This window comes from Alternaria alternata (assembly GCF_001642055.1).
Source record: "Alternaria alternata strain SRC1lrK2f unplaced genomic scaffold CC77scaffold_5, whole genome shotgun sequence".
Taxonomy (NCBI): Eukaryota; Fungi; Ascomycota; class Dothideomycetes; order Pleosporales; family Pleosporaceae; genus Alternaria; species Alternaria alternata.
The window spans coordinates 744,263-760,869 of record NW_017306194.1 but is presented as its reverse complement, the minus strand read 5'-3'; the positions used below and the strand labels follow the sequence as shown (position 1 = coordinate 760,869).

Below are 16,607 nucleotides of genomic sequence, written 5' to 3'. Positions count from 1 at the left end.
ATCAACGCAATACCACCTTGGTTGCACCTCTCTTCATTACCTAGGTCAAACGGAGAAAAGACGATCGGCACTCTATCTTCTCCAAAATCAGATGTTATACTTCATGACTGAGCACATCCAGAATGACGTGAATGGGAATTGGCGGCAGGGTTCGAGGCAGAATGTATTCAATACACATATTCGGTAGTATTGTACCTTGGATACTTCCCAACACGTGCCTCTTAGTCATTTTAAACAATCTTCAGCCAGCTCGGCTCCTCCTGCTCAAATGATTTGAAGCCCGGAGCAGGAATCTTGTCAAACAGACCACCCTTCAAGAACATTTTTGGCGAGTCGTCACCCACTAAAGACGCAATGGGGCTATCGTTTTGTTAGCAATGCTCTCCTGATGCGATATGCACAAGCAACTCACCACCCGCAGTTGCCGCAAAATTGTCGGGTAATCGAATTCCCACTCTTTGTGTCGCTGTCCTTGTAATTCTTAAGATTGTTGCTCGGGTCATTGACTGTGACCTCAGATTTGTCGAACATGTAGATAATGGATCCAGCGCATGATCCGGCACGCCGGCAGTTGGCACTTGGAGAGTTAGTCCGAGACTACGCGCGGAGACTGGAACAATGACGCCTACCAGTAGCAGATAGCGGATTGCTCTGGTAAAGCAGGAATGGAAACCTTGATGCTTCCGCAGTTGCAACGTCCCTCAGTCATCCTGAATGAGTAAAATATGGATTTAGGGTTGTGAATAGTTTGCTTCAGGGTTCTACTTCCTCAGGCTTCCGGTTGAGAAATAAGCGTTCAGCAAGGTGCGGTATCTTACTTGAATGAGAGGCTGCTGAGGGGAGCTTTAAATGAGGAGAACCTATGTAGCTTACACTGCCCGCAATAGTAAACTGCTCTGGATTTATGACGCGTGTTATACACAGTGGGGTTTGTGGAGACAGCGGACTAGCATTAAAGAACCTCGGCAAACTAATCATACGAGTTGATTCGAGAAGTCGCGTCGTGGGATTGACCATCGCTATCCGGCACCTCGTCGTCTCTTGAGTGATGTTCTGCACTGAGAGACTTTGAACGCGTTGACGATACCCGCGACGAGGCTGGCTTTTAACGGCGAATGACCTTTTGAGGTATACGATATCCTGTGGAACTCCACTAGAATTCTTACACAGCCAGTCCAGCAAAAGAGGCTTCCACGTGCCATGATTCGTAGTGATTGGTCTTGAAAAGGGTTGAGATTCGGTCCGCGCAATGAGCTGTCACTAGTCATCCGCAGTGGGCGTACGAGGTTGTGGGATATATGGCGGCCTATCCATAGCCCAACATTCTGCTCTAGGAAATGCAGAGACTAGCAACAGTCAGCGAGACGCAGAGATCAGAGAATATGGAAGAGATGAAGTGAGATTGAAAAAGCAGATGTCTAATCCCCAATGGCATCCGCATCAGGCTAGCACGCCATTCAGTCCTAACGCGGCGTCATTCCGCGTTCACGCTCTCAAACATCAACCACAATGACACAACAACACAACCACAAAGCCTGACACCAATACTACGCACACATTATCAAACTGCACAATACCCTAAAATGGTAGCTGAGCATCTCCGCACCTTGCAATCAGCATTCCGACTAACTGGCCGCAGACGCGCGATTCTACGGCAACCTACCTGCACATGCACTCGTCGCACCACGCCGACCTCCTCGAGCAGTTCACGAATCTCACCTCTTCGCAACTCACGCCCGAAGATATTTACGTTCCCCCACACCTCCAACCTGTAAACCCTGAGGACGAGGACGACGTTGTACCAGACCAGCACGCGGCATTCGGCATACAGCGAGCAACACAGACGAAGAAGGAACCAACATGGCGCGACTTGGGGCTCGAAGAACTGTTGCGACGGGGACCCATGGGCATTGGAAGCGGGAGTGCAAGCGGAAGTGCGGTCGCAGCTGGTGGTAGTGGAATTGTTGGACAGGGAAGAGAAGAGCCAGTTAGACTGGCGCTGGCGAGGCAGCCGGGTGCGAGGATGGGTGTTAGAGTAGGCAACGGGAGCAGTGAGAGCTCTAGAAGTGGCGGAAGCGGTGCTGCTGGGAATGGACTGCCGCGATGAGGGGAAACAGCGTACCGGATTCGGACGTTGATATCAGCGCAGGACTTTGCATCTGCTTGGAAACATGGGACACGCGCAGTGAGTCCTGTGGTATCCGTGATTTAGCTAGAGCTGTCAGGCTGATCTGTGATAGCCGTTGACATCTGGACGATTGCGCTAGCTTCACAGCCTACAACGATCGCTCTTCCACGCTACGTTGATTGGCATCTGTACGCGCACATCCAATACCGCGGGTGCTTTTGCCATGCTGTTGCGCGCAGAAGACCCTAGTGCGGAACAGGCGCGGTACCCAGACTTGTTCACGTAGAGACTCGAGATTCATATAGTGCCGGGATTCAAAATGTAAAGCAATTTGCTAATGGTCTGGAGCACTTGTAACTACAAGAACTATCATCACGTGTTACTATCAAGAATTTGTATATGGTGGTTGAAGCCGGCAAAGGATCGATGCGAGCATGTTATTTCTCTGTACACAGTGAAAGCCTCTTCAGGTCGGTGATTGCAGCTCTGTGGTCTATTGGCATTGTCCACAAATACCATTGTCAGACTCCCTCTAATCTGTCCGGTATCCCCGAACACCCTCCTCAACTCCTACTGCACTAATGCCCATCTGCCCGATGCGCAGGAACATCAGTCCTCGTGCGCGGTAGTAGTACGCTTGCCACACGAACACGGCCTTAATCATGCACTCAACATACGCACACCAACGCCTCTCTCTGGCTTACACCTCCGTAAGCCACAGGCATCTCTTCCTGAACGAGCTTGCACATCAACGTCCGTACTGGGCCCTCTCACTTGTTACATCGACCGTGTTCGTCACCCATGCTGCTCTCGAGATCTTTGATACAGTCGCAGAAGAACTAGTACATCCTCAAAGCATCCTCGTACTTAGCAAGTGGTGTGTCGAAGCGCGCGACAGCCTTAACATCGTTGAGCCGCGGCTCTGCGGTTATGAGACCAATCGGGTTATGTTGCTTCATATATGCAACATCTTTGGGTAGATCATCGTCTGTGTTCTCTAGTGCAGAGAGAAATGGAATCTCGATGGGTCTACGACACATAGTACAGGGACATGCTGTCGTCCGCTTGAACCCTGCGCTCAAGCAAGAGATGCAAAACACATGCCCACATGGTGTTCGAACGGCTTCGAAAGTCTGCTCAACAAAGGTCGTCCCATATGCGCCGGGTAGTTGGCTAAGGGAAACTAGATGAGTCTCCATGCCTGAGCCGACGCTTTGATATCCTTGACGACAGACAAAGCACATCGGTTCGTCTTTTAGCGCTTCCGTAGGTGTAGCGACGTTGAGAACGCGTTCCACAATATCTTGGTAGAGGTCAGGGATTGAGCCTATTTTTGACTGAACTTTGTAGATATACGATCGATGTAGTAGATATACTGTGTATATCGATGTTAGACGGCAGCCATAACCTGCCGCTCAGTCATCTGTCAAGTCGATACACTCAACGCCCACGGGTACATGATAATCAGCTGCCGGTCGTTTGTTTGTCATTGGAGCAAGCGGTAGAAGAGGTTGATCGTTTGTGTTCTGCAGGGGACGAGGAGACGACGTCTCGAAGTGGCGAAGCCGAGCAGCGCGGATCTCATTGGCAGAAGGTGTCGTGATTGCTTGGACATGGTCTTTGATGCCAGATCCGGAAGACGACGTCGCAAGCTTTGGTAGATGAGCAGCAGGCGGCAGAGAACGTGACCAATCGGGTAAATCAACTGGTCCTCTTCCTATAAGACCTGCGTGGACACCTCTTGTTGCCGTTCGTGAAACGTCTGGTGGAGTGCTTTCTAATTGTCTATGGAGAGTTTGAGCAGCTCTAGATGGTAGAGCGTCGCTGTTTGTTTGGTCGAGCGACCAGGCCGGAACAGAGGTGCCTAACACATCCCTACCTGCTTCCCTCATGGCGAAAATGCTTTCATACTTACCCCGACTGGAAGATGGGAATCCAGAAGGACTCTTTGTTGGATGGATCATAACGCCTTGGTCTTGCATGCTTAGGCGCAAAGCCAGCTGTAGCTCTTCATCTTCTTCGTCTGAGATATCCAACGGCTGTGCGTTTTCTATATGAGCTCGATGTGTATTGGAGACGGACATATTGCTCTCTTGACCTGGTGGCTCGGGTGAATCAAGATCAACGATATGAGACACATGCACTTGATTCAGTGCAAGTTCTTGAGGGCGAGGTTTGGCTGGTAGGGAGAGTCCATCTTCATCATCAGATTCGGACAATTCGATGCAGTCGAGAATCTTTTGCGCTGTCGGCGTCAGGGGCATATTGCGAGACCTGGCAATAGAGGCTGGTTCTTTTAACTTCCTCGGTGATGCACTGCGTGGGGCTCTAGCGGCGGAAATATCGTCCCTTTTGTTCTGACGTTTCCGCTTAGCTGTGCTTGACACCCCGGATTCTTCCTCGGTGTCATCTGTCGGTCGCTTACGTTTAGACGTAGGCTTTTGTGCTCGAGATGGCGGATCTAGTATGTCTGCTGGAAGGACTTTACGCAGCCAGTACTCCGGAAACTCACATTCCACACGATAATCTGGGTCGAATAACGTCTCCTTATCTCCGTTCCAATGACCCAATCGAGCGCCTTCAAAATCGGCTTGGCCCAGAGAAGTGACGCCAAAAGGGGAAAAGGTCAGCTTGCGTTCGAAAGTACGCATTGGTGGCTCGTCATCAGTCTTCTTCACTCGTTGTTTCGGGAATTTCATGTGATGAATTGGCTCAAGAGGTAAAGATGGATCTCTCGTGGTCAGGCTTCGTGTCAACAGCACAGGTCCGACCCAGTTCATGTACAGACGTCCCCATATGTTGAAGCGCTGGCTGGTGAGTGTGAGCAACTTCAGTTCCTGGATCGGACGAACGCAGTCAAGGCTGAGCCGTGACTTGTTGAGCAGATCTTCGTCGCTTGTGACCTTGGGGTTGTAGTACTTCTGCAAGGTTCTGAAATCCGGAAAGTCTAGTGGGATGTCGATGCTGCGCCCGCGAGCAGTTTTCTCAAGGAACATGGCCAACTCTACAGCCCAAAGACCGCACTCCATCTGATCTCGACATGCAACCAGTCGTCGGCCAAGCCCTTGCTTGACCGCCTGCAGAGCCAGAGATGGCCCACACTGGGGTAAACCTTTCACGTCGTAATCGCCGCCGACGAGCATTGCAAACAACACTAGTCCATCTCGGTCTAGGCCATACTTCTCCTTCAAGTCGGATGCTCGTACAACGTTGGCGTATTTTCCATTCTTCTTGGTGTTCTCCTTGGACCTGTCCGTGATGCCCTTTTCTTTCGCGATGCGATGGTCGCGTAGCCAGAGAGTGCAGCCAAACATGATGCAGTCGGAGTCTTGTGACCAAACAGCGTCAACCAGGCCCAGAATCTGCAGACGAGCGCACTCTGCCTCTGCCTCTCCTGGCGCTTCATGGTATGGGATCCCAAAGTATTGAAGCATCTCCTTGAGCAGACGCTGCTCTTCGAAGTTGATCCGCCCTCCTCCTCTTTTGCCTCGCTTCCAGGGTCGACCGGGGCCATCGAAGACGAATATGAGCTGGATATCCAGGGTGAGAAGGCGGCAGATACGGTAGAACATGGCTTTCTCGATGCCTTGGAAAGCATACTCATTGGAGGCTAGCCGTGTCAGCGAGGGAAAAAATGCTGCGTGTACTACTCACTCTCCCGTATGGTATACACTTGCTGCACCGTGAGGTTGTTGAAGCGCCAATCGGCCTCGTCGACAGCAATGCGGAGTGGCCTGCCATGACGCCGGTGGTGCTCTTCGGCAAGCTGCGCAACCGGTACGCTCTCTTCGTGCTTCTTGATCGTATCCCACAAGCTATGTTGATATCAGTAGAGACTCAGGTCTGATGGGGTCTAGACGCGTACGCTGTGAGACCCATGACGTGGGTGTGGGGAAGACGAGGCTCGAACAGTCGGCCGTTGCACGCGTCTTAGCGCGATTGGCGTGACCGCGGGAAGGGGGTTGGCCAACGGCTGGAAATAGAAGAAAGAGGACTGTGTCATATGGCAAGTCGCAACTAATGTGTTTTGCTAGCCCGGTCGCAACAGCAGTAGAGGTAACATGGTACGCTGCAATTGACCGTCGCACAATCTCCTATCGCTCCTTCCGAATTCTGACGAACGCGAAAACACGTGGTTTGCATCTGCAGTCCGAGCGCCTTACCCATCTCAGTACTCACTTATTTTTTTTTGGCAGTAGTCCGCCAGTCTTTTCACTTCACGTCGTCACATCGCGCGTCATGTCACAGAAGTAGTACATTGTGGCTGGCTATAGTTCACAGTCCACCTCAAACGCCCCTTCCAAATCATGCCACAGTTCACTCTCTAAGAAGACGCTCATATCGCTAACCCTATCCTGCGCACTTTTTCGTCGCTGCTTCAACGCCTCTCCCAAAATATTCGCCGCCGAAAGAGCCATGTCAGATTTTCTGCCCAAAAACCATAACGCCTTGATACAAGCATCAGCTCGTTGGAAAGCATCCTCACGATCCAGGTCAGACGGTAATAAAGTGTCTGACTCCAGTAACAAAACACCCGCCTTGGCGAATGCACGAATCAACACCACAGTCCATGGTTCCGTCAACAGTGCGCCTTCGTTCACTGCAAAATGAAATTCGCGGGACTGTGGGAACGATGCGTCTTCTCGCGGGCATGCGCAGCTCGCCAGATCGGATAATACCCGGCAGTTGTTCTCACGGAACTTTGCGATGAAAGCGGTTAGATTCCGTTGCTGTGTGGCTTCTTCAAGCCCAAGCTCTGACTCGTCTACCACTTCCATCAAGTCTGCGAGCAGAAGCGTTGCCAGGTGCCAATGGCCGGTAACACAAACGTACCACGACTGGACGCGTGGTGGGAGGCGGTCGTGGTTCTGGATGCAGTCCCGTATGAAAGGAGCGTACAGCGCATCCCAGTGGTTGCACACGTCCATCGCCGAACTAACAGCCTCTTCAACCTTCGCGCCTCGCGCGTTCCTTGTAAGGAGCGTCTGGATTCGGCAAACCCTCCTGAACAGTAACACCTTGACAGGGGCTGCATCACACAGCGCGGTTGCCGCTTCATCGAATGAGCATGGCCATCTCATGGGTACATGCTCCGGGTTCTGTTGTTGTTGTCGGGCGAACAGATACTCATCCCAGAGTCCGTCGCCTTCGTCTGTCGAGGAGGGTGTTACTGCCTGTTGGACCGAGTGCTCGATTTGCATGCTTTCGCTAAGCACTACATCGCTATCTTCATCCGATACCACCAACGGTCGTTTATGCATTGCTGCTGACAGAGTGTCGAACATAACGCCCAACCAGAACAGAAGGTCTACTGTTGCACGGTCCGCATCTTCAAGCCGCACAACTGACGAGCGTCGTTGCCGTGCGGAGCTGCTGCGTCGCGCTTCTCTGGACATGGTCATGCGTGATCTCAAAGAATGAATGAGCCGGAGACCTGATTCGAGATGGACAGGTGGTCCATCAGCCTCTATTGCAAGATTCAATTTCGACATCAAGTCTGCACAGTCGTCCATATCCTGATCGGTTGCAAGCAAGGGTGTACCTTCTCTCGATACTTGCGCACAAGCGTCTGTCTCCATCAGTTCGGTCTTCGAAACAGAGTTCGGCGCATCCGGTGTTTCTTCAACTGTCTCAACCGGTCTTTGTGTCAAAGCGAAGATGATTTGTGCGAGTACCACTCGGAAAGACTCCACCTCGCCAGCTTTTTGTAGTGCGTTGCGGGCCTCATGCCATGCTGATATCTGTAACGTACGATCGAAGTCCAAGCCGGTCGGAGTACATTCGTCCTCTTCGCTATCAAAGACGCTGCTGCCACCATCGATCAAAGTGCTATGGAACGGATACTTCGTTCTGCTTCTGGCACTGGATTGCGCCCACTGTGAAGCGAAGGAGAAAACCGCCAAGTCCAAAGCCCTAGATGCAGCGCGGTCTTCCGTCTGGGTAAGCTTGCGCCCTCTGATGGTAGATGCTAGTCTATCGAGGCGAACCACTCGGTGATAGATTCTATTCCAATCGGGTCTAGCATTCGTGGCTAGCAGAGTATCCGATTTTGCACTGTAGGGACAGGTTCTTTCTGTTACCCAGCATGCAAGTGCGTTTTCGAAACTATCATGATAGATCCTCAGCAAGCTTTCAGTCAGATACGCGTTGTTGCTCGATGAAAGAATATCGCTGGCATATGATATTACTGGGTAAGAATGCGCACCATTTGAGATTGATGCCGAGGAGCTGGAGCGACGCCTTTTTTGACCGGTACGTGCGACAGTCCCTTCCGATATGGTAGAAGGTGGTTTGCTTATGCTTATGCTACTCGTGTCTGGATAGTCTGAAGGGCTGTCGCGCTCGGGCTTGTCATCGCTAATCTCTGAAGTTGTTTTCAAGGATGAGCCTCTACCAGAGTCGCAATCGAGCAGAGTCCAGTTTTCCTCGGCAAACCCGCCAGCGAGCTCCGATTCATCTCTTGTCCCTTCTTTCTCGAATGTCTGCGACGGTTCATGAAACAGGGCGATTGTGGGATCGGCGGTGAACATAGAAGAACCGCACGGAAAATCTCCAAAAGTTACACCTAGTTCAACGGGTGGAGTATGAGCGAGAAATTCATCGTTGCTCAAATGTCGGCTCTCTTTTGACTTGGTCGTTGTGGTAGAATGCCAAGCTACATTTGGCTTCTGTGCTCGGCTGGTGGAATTGCTTCGCGTACGGCGCCTCTTTGCTGGCGGCGCAGCTGTCTGTGGTGGTTGTGAAGCTTGCGATACACGCTGTGAGCGCAGCCACTCGAAAGTGCAGCTCTTCTTCGTCTTCTCACAATTACCGCACGAAGCTAGTGGCCCGTAAACGTCTGACAGGTTAGCTGACGTCTGCGCTACCATCAAAAGGGGTGTGGCTCACCACTATAATGGAACACTGTAGGGGTTGCTCCAGATTTACTCGTTTCTAAAAGAGTGTCCTCCAGGATAGCCGCATCGCACGCCCTCTTTCCTTTACGACATTGATCGCAGCACCTGTTCTGTTTCCGACTTGTCTTGGAAGGTTTGGTGGCCGCCATCGCCGCCGAAGAGGGCGACGTCCAGGCATAATCGAGGAACGACTTAGGTTGCACGTCCACGAAGTTCATGGCTGCTGCTCGGATTGTACGGCAAAAAGAGGGAAAGACACGAGAGGTATGCTTGATGCAAAGAGACAAGTGCGTTACTGATATGCACACCCCGCGTTGCCGGCTAGGGCCCACATCCCAACACAGAAATGCGGGGAAGGCTAACGCGTGGCAGGGAATTATGATGCTCAACGCAAGCTTCAGTCCTGCCCACAATTGACGATTGAGGATGCTTCACGGCTGGTTCCGTCGATCGCATGCATTCCAAACATGTGTTCCTTGTTTACGACCGCCCAGTTCTCACCAAAAGCAGCCCTCAATATTCCATCGTAACGTTATCCCGTGAGCTCACGGGATGGTTTGTACCGGACATTCGGTCTGACCTAGGCGCTACTTCTCTCAGCTTGCAGCCTATCATGTTATAATTGGCCCTTTGTCTGACGATCGGACTGTTCCGAAACCTTCTCCAATGCAACTTGTGTGAAACGAGCATCGGATCGGCCCATATGCAAAGCTGTGGATGGTTTCAACGTTTTCACCGCCACAAAAAGCAATTCAATTATCAGCTCAAATTGCAGCTTCATTGCACGTTTTCTAATCGTGCGCGTTCGTGGCTTATCTGTAACCCACGGACAACCTGGTAGTCTGTAGATGACAAGTGACGCTAACAACATGTGGGGGTACGATACACACTATGCTCACGAACCAATTTAGGCTTCCCTAGACCCAACATTATGGTTTCGACGCTCCATCAAGAGTATATCAAGTGAGAAAGGAAAGCGATTGCCCATGACCATGCAACTTGACGCGAGCTTGGAAATCAGAACGCTGACGATCATGTCCCTCCGACCGAATCCGACACAACTAGACGGGCCGATTGCATAAGCAATGGCTGCAAAGCCACCCAACATGACATCTGATCAAGCTCCCAGGGCTTTGTAGATCTGCGTCTCAATGTCGAACCACAACCCAAGCACCTTGGGATCGCCAAACGGCAGGATCTGACAGCATACAATTCCGCCGACTCCCTTCTCTCTATCACACCACCACCAGCAATTCGGCAGACCGGCCCAGAACCCAGTACTCTTGGACCGGCCAGTCGGACCTCCGTTAGATAACATGAATGTCAGGCCCCATCCCTGGGGTGGATTTCCTTCGACAGGATATACGTCGGAAATAGGGTTTGTGAGATCGGGCTTGGCTGCTGGAATTCCCTGGCGACCGAAGTCAGGGAATTGTGGGATCTGATTCGTGAACATGAGGTCGACTGTCTCTTTCTTCAGCAGCTGAACGCCAGTTTTTGGTGATGTGCCGTCGTTGAGCAAGGTCGCGATGATTTCTATTCGCCGTTAGCCCGCTGTGATGTTAAGGGGATATGTTTGCAACCTACGTGCATAGTCCGACGGTATCGCGAAAGCACCTGCGCCTCCACTGTTGAGTATGTCGCTTATCTCATCAGTCTTAGCTCCCAAGACCTTGAGCATGAGGTGGTCGCGCTCAACCAGACTGCCATCGTGGTTTCGCTGGTGCATATGCGCTAGCCGCTTCTTCATGTCTTCGGTGGGAAACATGGTGATGTTCTTCAATCCCAACGGCTCGAAGATATTCTTGAGGCAGTAATCGTTCAGAGACAGGCCAGTCTTACGCTCGAGAGCCAGACCGGCGAAATCAATGTTTACACCGTATTGCCATCCCTCTCCCGGTTGGAAGGTCAGCGGTTGGAGGATATCTTTAACACTGCCCGAGAATTCGTTATGGAAGCTGTCTGGCGACGAAAAGTCGCGCAGTTGTTCGTTAAAGAAGGTATAGCCGAAACCAGCTGTTCACCATAGTCAGCAAGAAGACGCTCTAGTTTGTGGGAGTCACTCATACCAGTATGCGACAGGAGCATCCTCAGCGTAATCTTCCCTTTCTTCTCTGCCAGACTACCATCCTTCTGCAGCACTTTGGTTTCCTTCAACTCCGGAACCAAAGTCTCCATCTCGTCTCCATCATCCAAATGCAGCTTTCCTTGCTCAACGAGCTGCATGCAAGCAAGGCCAGCGATCATCTTAGTGCAAGATGCGATCCAAAACACGTTGTCAAGCGTCATGTTCTCGCTGCTTGCAGCTCCTCTCTTACCAGCGGCGTGCGCGAAGAGTTCTTTGCCATCTTTTCCCACAACTACAACACTGGTTCCTGGGATAGATGTCTTGGGATCCGCGCAGGCTGTGTCGACGGACTTTTTGAGATTCTGGACGACTTCAGTGGACAGAGGCATGATTGATTATTACAATGGTACGAATTCGAAAAAGGGCTTTATGCATTCAATGTCACGACAGCGAAGGCTCAACATGGTACCTCTAGTACACCTATATACCGGTACATCATGTGCGGCACCGGCAGTGCAATGGACCAACGGGCGTGCGGGGATAACTGGAATTCGGCGTCATGTCGGATACTGCCCCTCATGGTGTTGTCGCCTTGTTTTCAGCATGTTCCGAAGGAAGATCGTCGAAGCCTTCTATCTAAACCTTGAGATCAGTCCGTAGCCTTGAAAGTTTTTTTGAGGGGGTTCTAAGCACGAGGCGAGGAATGACGATGTACTTTGTACAGGCTGCCTAGGCGTGGAGTATTCCGTACACCTTGGAAAACGTGACGGCCGCCTTGGTACTAGCGTGACTAGCGCTCAACCGAGGCATCCACAAGCACTGGGGCCTGCGCCCACAGAAAGTCGCTCTCATAGAGTTCTGAATGCTCAGTCTATCCTAACTGCAATCAACATCAAACACCACGCGTGATTGCGGGATTTTTCTGCATTCGTTGAAGCTGTGTCGACTACAGGAAGATGGTAAAGCTTGGATGTTGACGTGGCAGCCCCGAAGAACGGCGCCGCCCTAGCATTACCAGACCAATTTGCGCACGTCTTTGGGTAGCCACTGGTGCTGTACCGACTCGCAACTCGCTGGTATGAAGCTGGACAATGTATGCGCGGCATTGAGAATCGCGCTCATGTTGAAAATGCCAGTAGAGAAGCGAAGCCCTTAATTACGCGACATGAAGAGGCTGGATTGTGTAGGCCGCCCCTCAGGGCTTGCGGCAAACTCATCGCGACGTTTGCTAATCGCGAGGTGATCAAACACTACAGAAATCGCGTATAGCGAGAACGAGGCTCTCTCAGAATTAGAGAGCATGCGGTATGCGGCTGTCATGGGTAGTACACATCGAATCAAAGATCTCTTCCCATGTTGTGCTCAAAATCCTGGTGGGTTTGACTGCACACGCAAGCGAAACGGCAACATAACGTGTACGCTCTTCCTCAATCCACCGCCAGGGCGATGGAATCAATGAAAAGCTCGAAAGCAGACCAGCAAAAATTGCCCCGCCGAGATCCCCGAAGGAAGCTCGTAACAGTCCCATACCGCGCTGTGCAATGCAGACGAGACTGTTAGATGAACCCAATCTTTGAGCTGGGTCATCGCAAGAAGGTAAGTATGCAGAATGACTTTCGAGCGAAGGGCGGTATTTAAGCAAATAGGGGAGGGGCCTGTGCAGAGTACATGTGACTTGTACACTAGGGGTAGGTGACCCTTGTATGGCTGGTGCGGAAATTGCTGCAAGGGGGCCGCATCTCCACTGCGTCCAGGTTACCTAAGCAACTCTGTTCCGTTTCTGCCGAAGGATCTATCGTGAAGATTCTCATCCAAAGTTTTCCCTGGCTCGTTCTTGGCCGGACGTCATCGACTGTCGACGACTGATGTCTCCAGGAAACGTTTTTCGCACGTCGGCCAAGGGTCGGCGTGTGCGATATGATCGAATACTTGGTGGATCAGATGGCGGAAATGATCGAGTATAAGTTGTGCAGTCCAACTGAGACAGGATGAGCAAATCTTGTCCCGGAAATCTCACACAAGATGCTTTGTGGCGGTGCATTGCGAATTCCTCTTCTTGTGCTTGCGTCGTGCGTTTCGCTCGGTAGAACAGCAACGCTCTTCACAGGCGGGACAGTGATAGGCTGGGATCGCTCTGCCAACTACCTCGATGTTATCCGGAATGGCTCTGTGTTAGTTGAGAATGACACAATAACAGCGGTTTTCTCTGGATCGTACAACGGAACTCTACCAGCCGACCTGGACGTCGTCGACGCTGCCAACGACATCATCTCCACGGGCTTTATCGACACCCACCGCCATAGCTGGCAGACGGCCTTTAAGACTTTGGGCTCGAATGTCACACTGATGCGATACTTCGAGCGCTATGGCACCGATTCGCCCGCTAATGCGCATCTTACGCCCCAGGATGTGTACATTGGCCAGCTCGTCGGGTTGTTTGAGGCCTTGAACGGCGGTGTCACCACCATTCTGGACTTCCCGCATTGCACATGGTCGGCGGCTCACGCTATGGCCGCGCTAGATGCGACGCTGGAAAGTGGTGTCAGAACTCAATTTGCATACTACTTCCAGGACTATGCGAACTTCACAGTCGATGGGCAGATTGATCTCTTCCGGGATCTAGTCGACGACGCGCGTTTCGACAGCTCGCCTACGGAGCTGGGCATCTCCTACGATGGCTTCTCCAGTTCTGACAGGAACCAAACGCGCACCATCCTTGACTTGGCGATGTTAGTATACGACCATAACAAACAAACACAAGGCTGATTCGTGATAGTGAAAAGAACGTTTCCGTAGTCACCACCCATGCGAATGGCGGCGTCTATGGCGCCCCAAACTTTCCTGAGGTCTTGGACGGATTCGACTTCCTCAATCAATCTATTCCCATCGTCTTCGCACATGCCAGCTATCACAGCGCAACAGATGCGCAACTGCTGCGTCAGTACAACCACTACATCTCCACCACCCCAGAATCGGAGATGCATTACGGTCACCTACATCCCAACAGCCATCTCACCCTAGACCAGGAGGCTTTGGGTATCGACACGCATTTTACCTTCTCATCAGATATCCTGACGCAGGCACGATTGTGGCTCCAGAGCGTTAGGAAGATCTTCTACCGCGAAGTTGTTGATCGACGCCGCCTTCCCGCCAAGAACCCCATGTCCGCCAACCAGGCCTTCCTTCTAGCGACTCGTAACGGAGCACTCGCATTGCGACGATCGGACATTGGTGTTTTGGCGCCAGGAGCCAAAGCAGATCTTCTGGTGTGGAATGGCCGCGCTCCTAGTGTACTTGGCTGGGCCGACCCAATCGCTGCGATCATGCTACATGCGAACGTGGGAGATATCAAGCATGTCATGATCAATGGAAAGTTCAAGAAGCGAGACGGACAGCTGACCGTACCTGGGTACACGGCGCTGCAAGAGCGCTTTTTGGAGAGTGCGAAGAGAATTCAAGATATCTGGAGGCAGATGCCGCTACCAATTACAGAAGGTGAGGCGGAAAATGGGGTGCCTTTCGAGAAGCCGATGATGGCGGATGTCGAGAGAGGCGAGGGAACTGGGTATGGTCCTCTGTACGTCTAATTAGAGTCCGGGATGCGCGCTACTGATAGATAAACACTGGTAATTTTAATAGACAATAGAGCATAAACGTGAGAAAACACTTTTCCTCACCATTGCCATCCAGGACCCTGCCTCAAATCTTCCTGTTTTCCACACGAACCCATTTCTCCACACCTCATACTTCCCCCTTGTCTTCCTCCAGCGCGAGCTTCTCCTCCCTACCCGCACTACCACCATCGCCCTCCCTCTTAACATGCTTCTTTTCCCTAGTATCCGCGCCCAGCCAAAGCAAGTCGGGCCTGGAGTAATGGCCCACAGCGTCCGCGAACAGTCTTATGCTAATCAACTCATCCATGTCTAAATCGGCAAACACGAAACCCTCTACATCCATACCAAGAGGCTCCGTCATCCTCCGCCCGTCGGGCCCATACACAGCCGAATCGCCACCGCCAATGTGGCCGAAGAGCGGGTTGCCTTCGACACGGTGGGCGGTAATGCCAGCAGTCGAGATGGTAGGATGGCAACATAAGACGAAAGTCGAAGCTTCTATGGCGTGGACGCGAGAAAGAGCACTAGCGCCTTGAAAGAGGAGATCGGTTAGTTCTTCCATACGAGACAAGTGAGAAGGGTGTAAGAGAGGGAAAAATTGGCTAAGGGAAAAGAGTCTTGGAACCCAGAAAATGGAATAGCGGCTTGTGTGTTGGTAACAAGGCTATCATACATACCTTCAGTACTCATACCCCAGGCCACCTTATTTTCAACCCCTTTCTCCGCTAAATGCATAGGCGGCCACGCCGCAACATGGATCTCCTCATGCTGGCTATTCGTGTGATACTTAAGAAGCGGTTGCATGTGCTCCCAACAATTCAGTCCACCGACTCGTCCGATGCCCTCGACCTCTACCACGTTGTTGAGACTGGTACCGTCGCCGTCCCCATACACGGTGCGCTCCATATGCGTGGGTTTGATTTTGCGTCGCTTCATCACGATGGTACCCGAGGCGTTGATGATGCATTGCGCTATGTATAGACTGTTGTGGTCGTTTTCGCTGAAACCGAGGACTACGGCGATACGAGCTGTGCGGGCTGCAGTGCAAATCCTGGCCATCTCGGGGGAGTCATACGATAGGGAGTTTTTGACGTACTTGGTCCCGAGCTCTACATCCATGGGACGCTGCCTGTGTTATTTCCTCATGTTAGTAAACCGCAAACGTATTGATGTGTGTTTGAGCCATCGCTGTTGCTGCTGCTGTCCAGCATATCCAACCTCATGGATGTGACAGAAGAAGACAAAAACTGAGAAGGCAAACAAGAATACACACCAGATCCAGGCCGGATATCCTGGAATCCAAACCTCAGGAAAAACAACTAATTTCGCATCTTCCCTTGCTGCCTCGGCGATCAATTTGCAAGTCTTATCCACCGTAGCTGTGAGATCGAACCACACAGGTTCATGTTGCGTGACTGCGACTTTGACAATCGAAGACTTCGACATCTCTTCTGTTCGGTCGAGGTTAGAAGCTGCTTAGTCGACACGAATAGAGGGGACGACTTCAAGTTATTCACAAGAAATATGACAGCGCAACTGATTACACGGCATCGGGACCTGCATAAATAGTCAAATGGAAGACACTAACACGAATCCATGCTGACGCGGGGTAAAAGAAAGGGCGGATCAGGACGATAGTGAGAGTAAGAACGAGGGAAGACATGCACATGTGGATCGCTTTTCAAAATAGCTCAAACAAGGTACGATAGGGGAGATCTCGGGAGAGGACAATGTTGTAACGACGGGTCTGATTCCGAGATAGTCGGAGAGATAGGTTCCCACGATAGGCTGCAAAGCGCGGGGTACGCTTGAAGTTACTCGAATACAGCGTTGTGATCGATCGGCTTGCTAGCATTTGTCATGTTGAGATGCGGACCGCGGAGTTGCGCCTCTTCGAATCG

At 51.6% G+C, this 16,607-nt stretch overlaps 8 protein-coding genes across 8 annotated transcripts; 2 read left to right on the top strand and 6 right to left on the bottom strand.

The window, feature by feature from the left end:
• Nucleotides 1-94: 94 nt before the first annotated feature.
• Nucleotides 95-894, bottom strand: CC77DRAFT_702371 (hypothetical protein). Its single transcript, XM_018532826.1, has 4 exons — nt 874-894; nt 630-813; nt 413-577; nt 95-360 (listed from the first exon to the last, which is right to left on the bottom strand). Exons 2-4 carry the CDS (start codon nt 707-709, stop codon nt 231-233), a joined length of 375 nt encoding a protein of 124 aa, XP_018388644.1. The 5' UTR covers nt 710-813; nt 874-894; the 3' UTR covers nt 95-230.
• A 609-nt stretch (nt 895-1,503) lies between these two features.
• On the top strand, nt 1,504-2,372 carry CC77DRAFT_1018047 (Apc13p-domain-containing protein). The gene is made up of 2 exons (XM_018524535.1): nt 1,504-1,586; nt 1,640-2,372. Exons 1-2 carry the CDS (start codon nt 1,584-1,586, stop codon nt 2,105-2,107), a joined length of 471 nt encoding a protein of 156 aa, XP_018388643.1. The 5' UTR covers nt 1,504-1,583; the 3' UTR covers nt 2,108-2,372.
• Nucleotides 2,373-3,543: 1,171 nt separating this feature from the next.
• Nucleotides 3,544-6,007, bottom strand: CC77DRAFT_1058942 (hypothetical protein; the record flags this gene model as incomplete). Its single annotated transcript, XM_018528176.1, has 3 exons — nt 3,544-5,738; nt 5,783-5,943; nt 5,994-6,007. 3 exons carry the CDS (start codon nt 6,005-6,007, stop codon nt 3,544-3,546), a joined length of 2,370 nt encoding a protein of 789 aa, XP_018388642.1.
• A 389-nt stretch (nt 6,008-6,396) lies between these two features.
• CC77DRAFT_1029265 (hypothetical protein) lies at nt 6,397-8,658 on the bottom strand (the record flags this gene model as incomplete). Its single annotated transcript, XM_018526502.1, has 1 exon — nt 6,397-8,658. The coding sequence occupies one exon, from the start codon at nt 8,656-8,658 to the stop codon at nt 6,397-6,399; it is 2,262 nt and encodes a 753-aa protein (XP_018388641.1).
• Nucleotides 8,659-10,018: 1,360 nt separating this feature from the next.
• CC77DRAFT_702313 (beta-lactamase/transpeptidase-like protein) lies at nt 10,019-11,932 on the bottom strand. The gene is made up of 3 exons (XM_018532823.1): nt 11,094-11,932; nt 10,612-11,040; nt 10,019-10,560 (listed from the first exon to the last, which is right to left on the bottom strand). The coding sequence occupies exons 1-3, from the start codon at nt 11,479-11,481 to the stop codon at nt 10,142-10,144; spliced, it is 1,236 nt and encodes a 411-aa protein (XP_018388640.1). The 5' UTR covers nt 11,482-11,932; the 3' UTR covers nt 10,019-10,141.
• An 87-nt stretch (nt 11,933-12,019) lies between these two features.
• On the bottom strand, nt 12,020-12,679 carry CC77DRAFT_1018044 (hypothetical protein). Its single transcript, XM_018524534.1, has one exon. It carries the CDS (start codon nt 12,618-12,620, stop codon nt 12,384-12,386), a length of 237 nt encoding a protein of 78 aa, XP_018388639.1. The 5' UTR covers nt 12,621-12,679; the 3' UTR covers nt 12,020-12,383.
• A 196-nt stretch (nt 12,680-12,875) lies between these two features.
• Nucleotides 12,876-14,679, top strand: CC77DRAFT_1048154 (Metallo-dependent hydrolase; the record flags this gene model as incomplete). The annotated part of the gene is made up of 2 exons (XM_018527514.1): nt 12,876-13,821; nt 13,869-14,679. Exons 1-2 carry the CDS (start codon nt 13,115-13,117, stop codon nt 14,677-14,679), a joined length of 1,518 nt encoding a protein of 505 aa, XP_018388638.1. The 5' UTR covers nt 12,876-13,114.
• A 154-nt stretch (nt 14,680-14,833) lies between these two features.
• CC77DRAFT_1029262 (cyanide hydratase/nitrilase-like protein) lies at nt 14,834-16,152 on the bottom strand (the record flags this gene model as incomplete). Its single annotated transcript, XM_018526501.1, has 3 exons — nt 14,834-15,237; nt 15,384-15,835; nt 15,980-16,152. The coding sequence occupies 3 exons, from the start codon at nt 16,150-16,152 to the stop codon at nt 14,834-14,836; spliced, it is 1,029 nt and encodes a 342-aa protein (XP_018388637.1).
• Between the last annotated feature and the right edge of the window lie 455 nt (nt 16,153-16,607).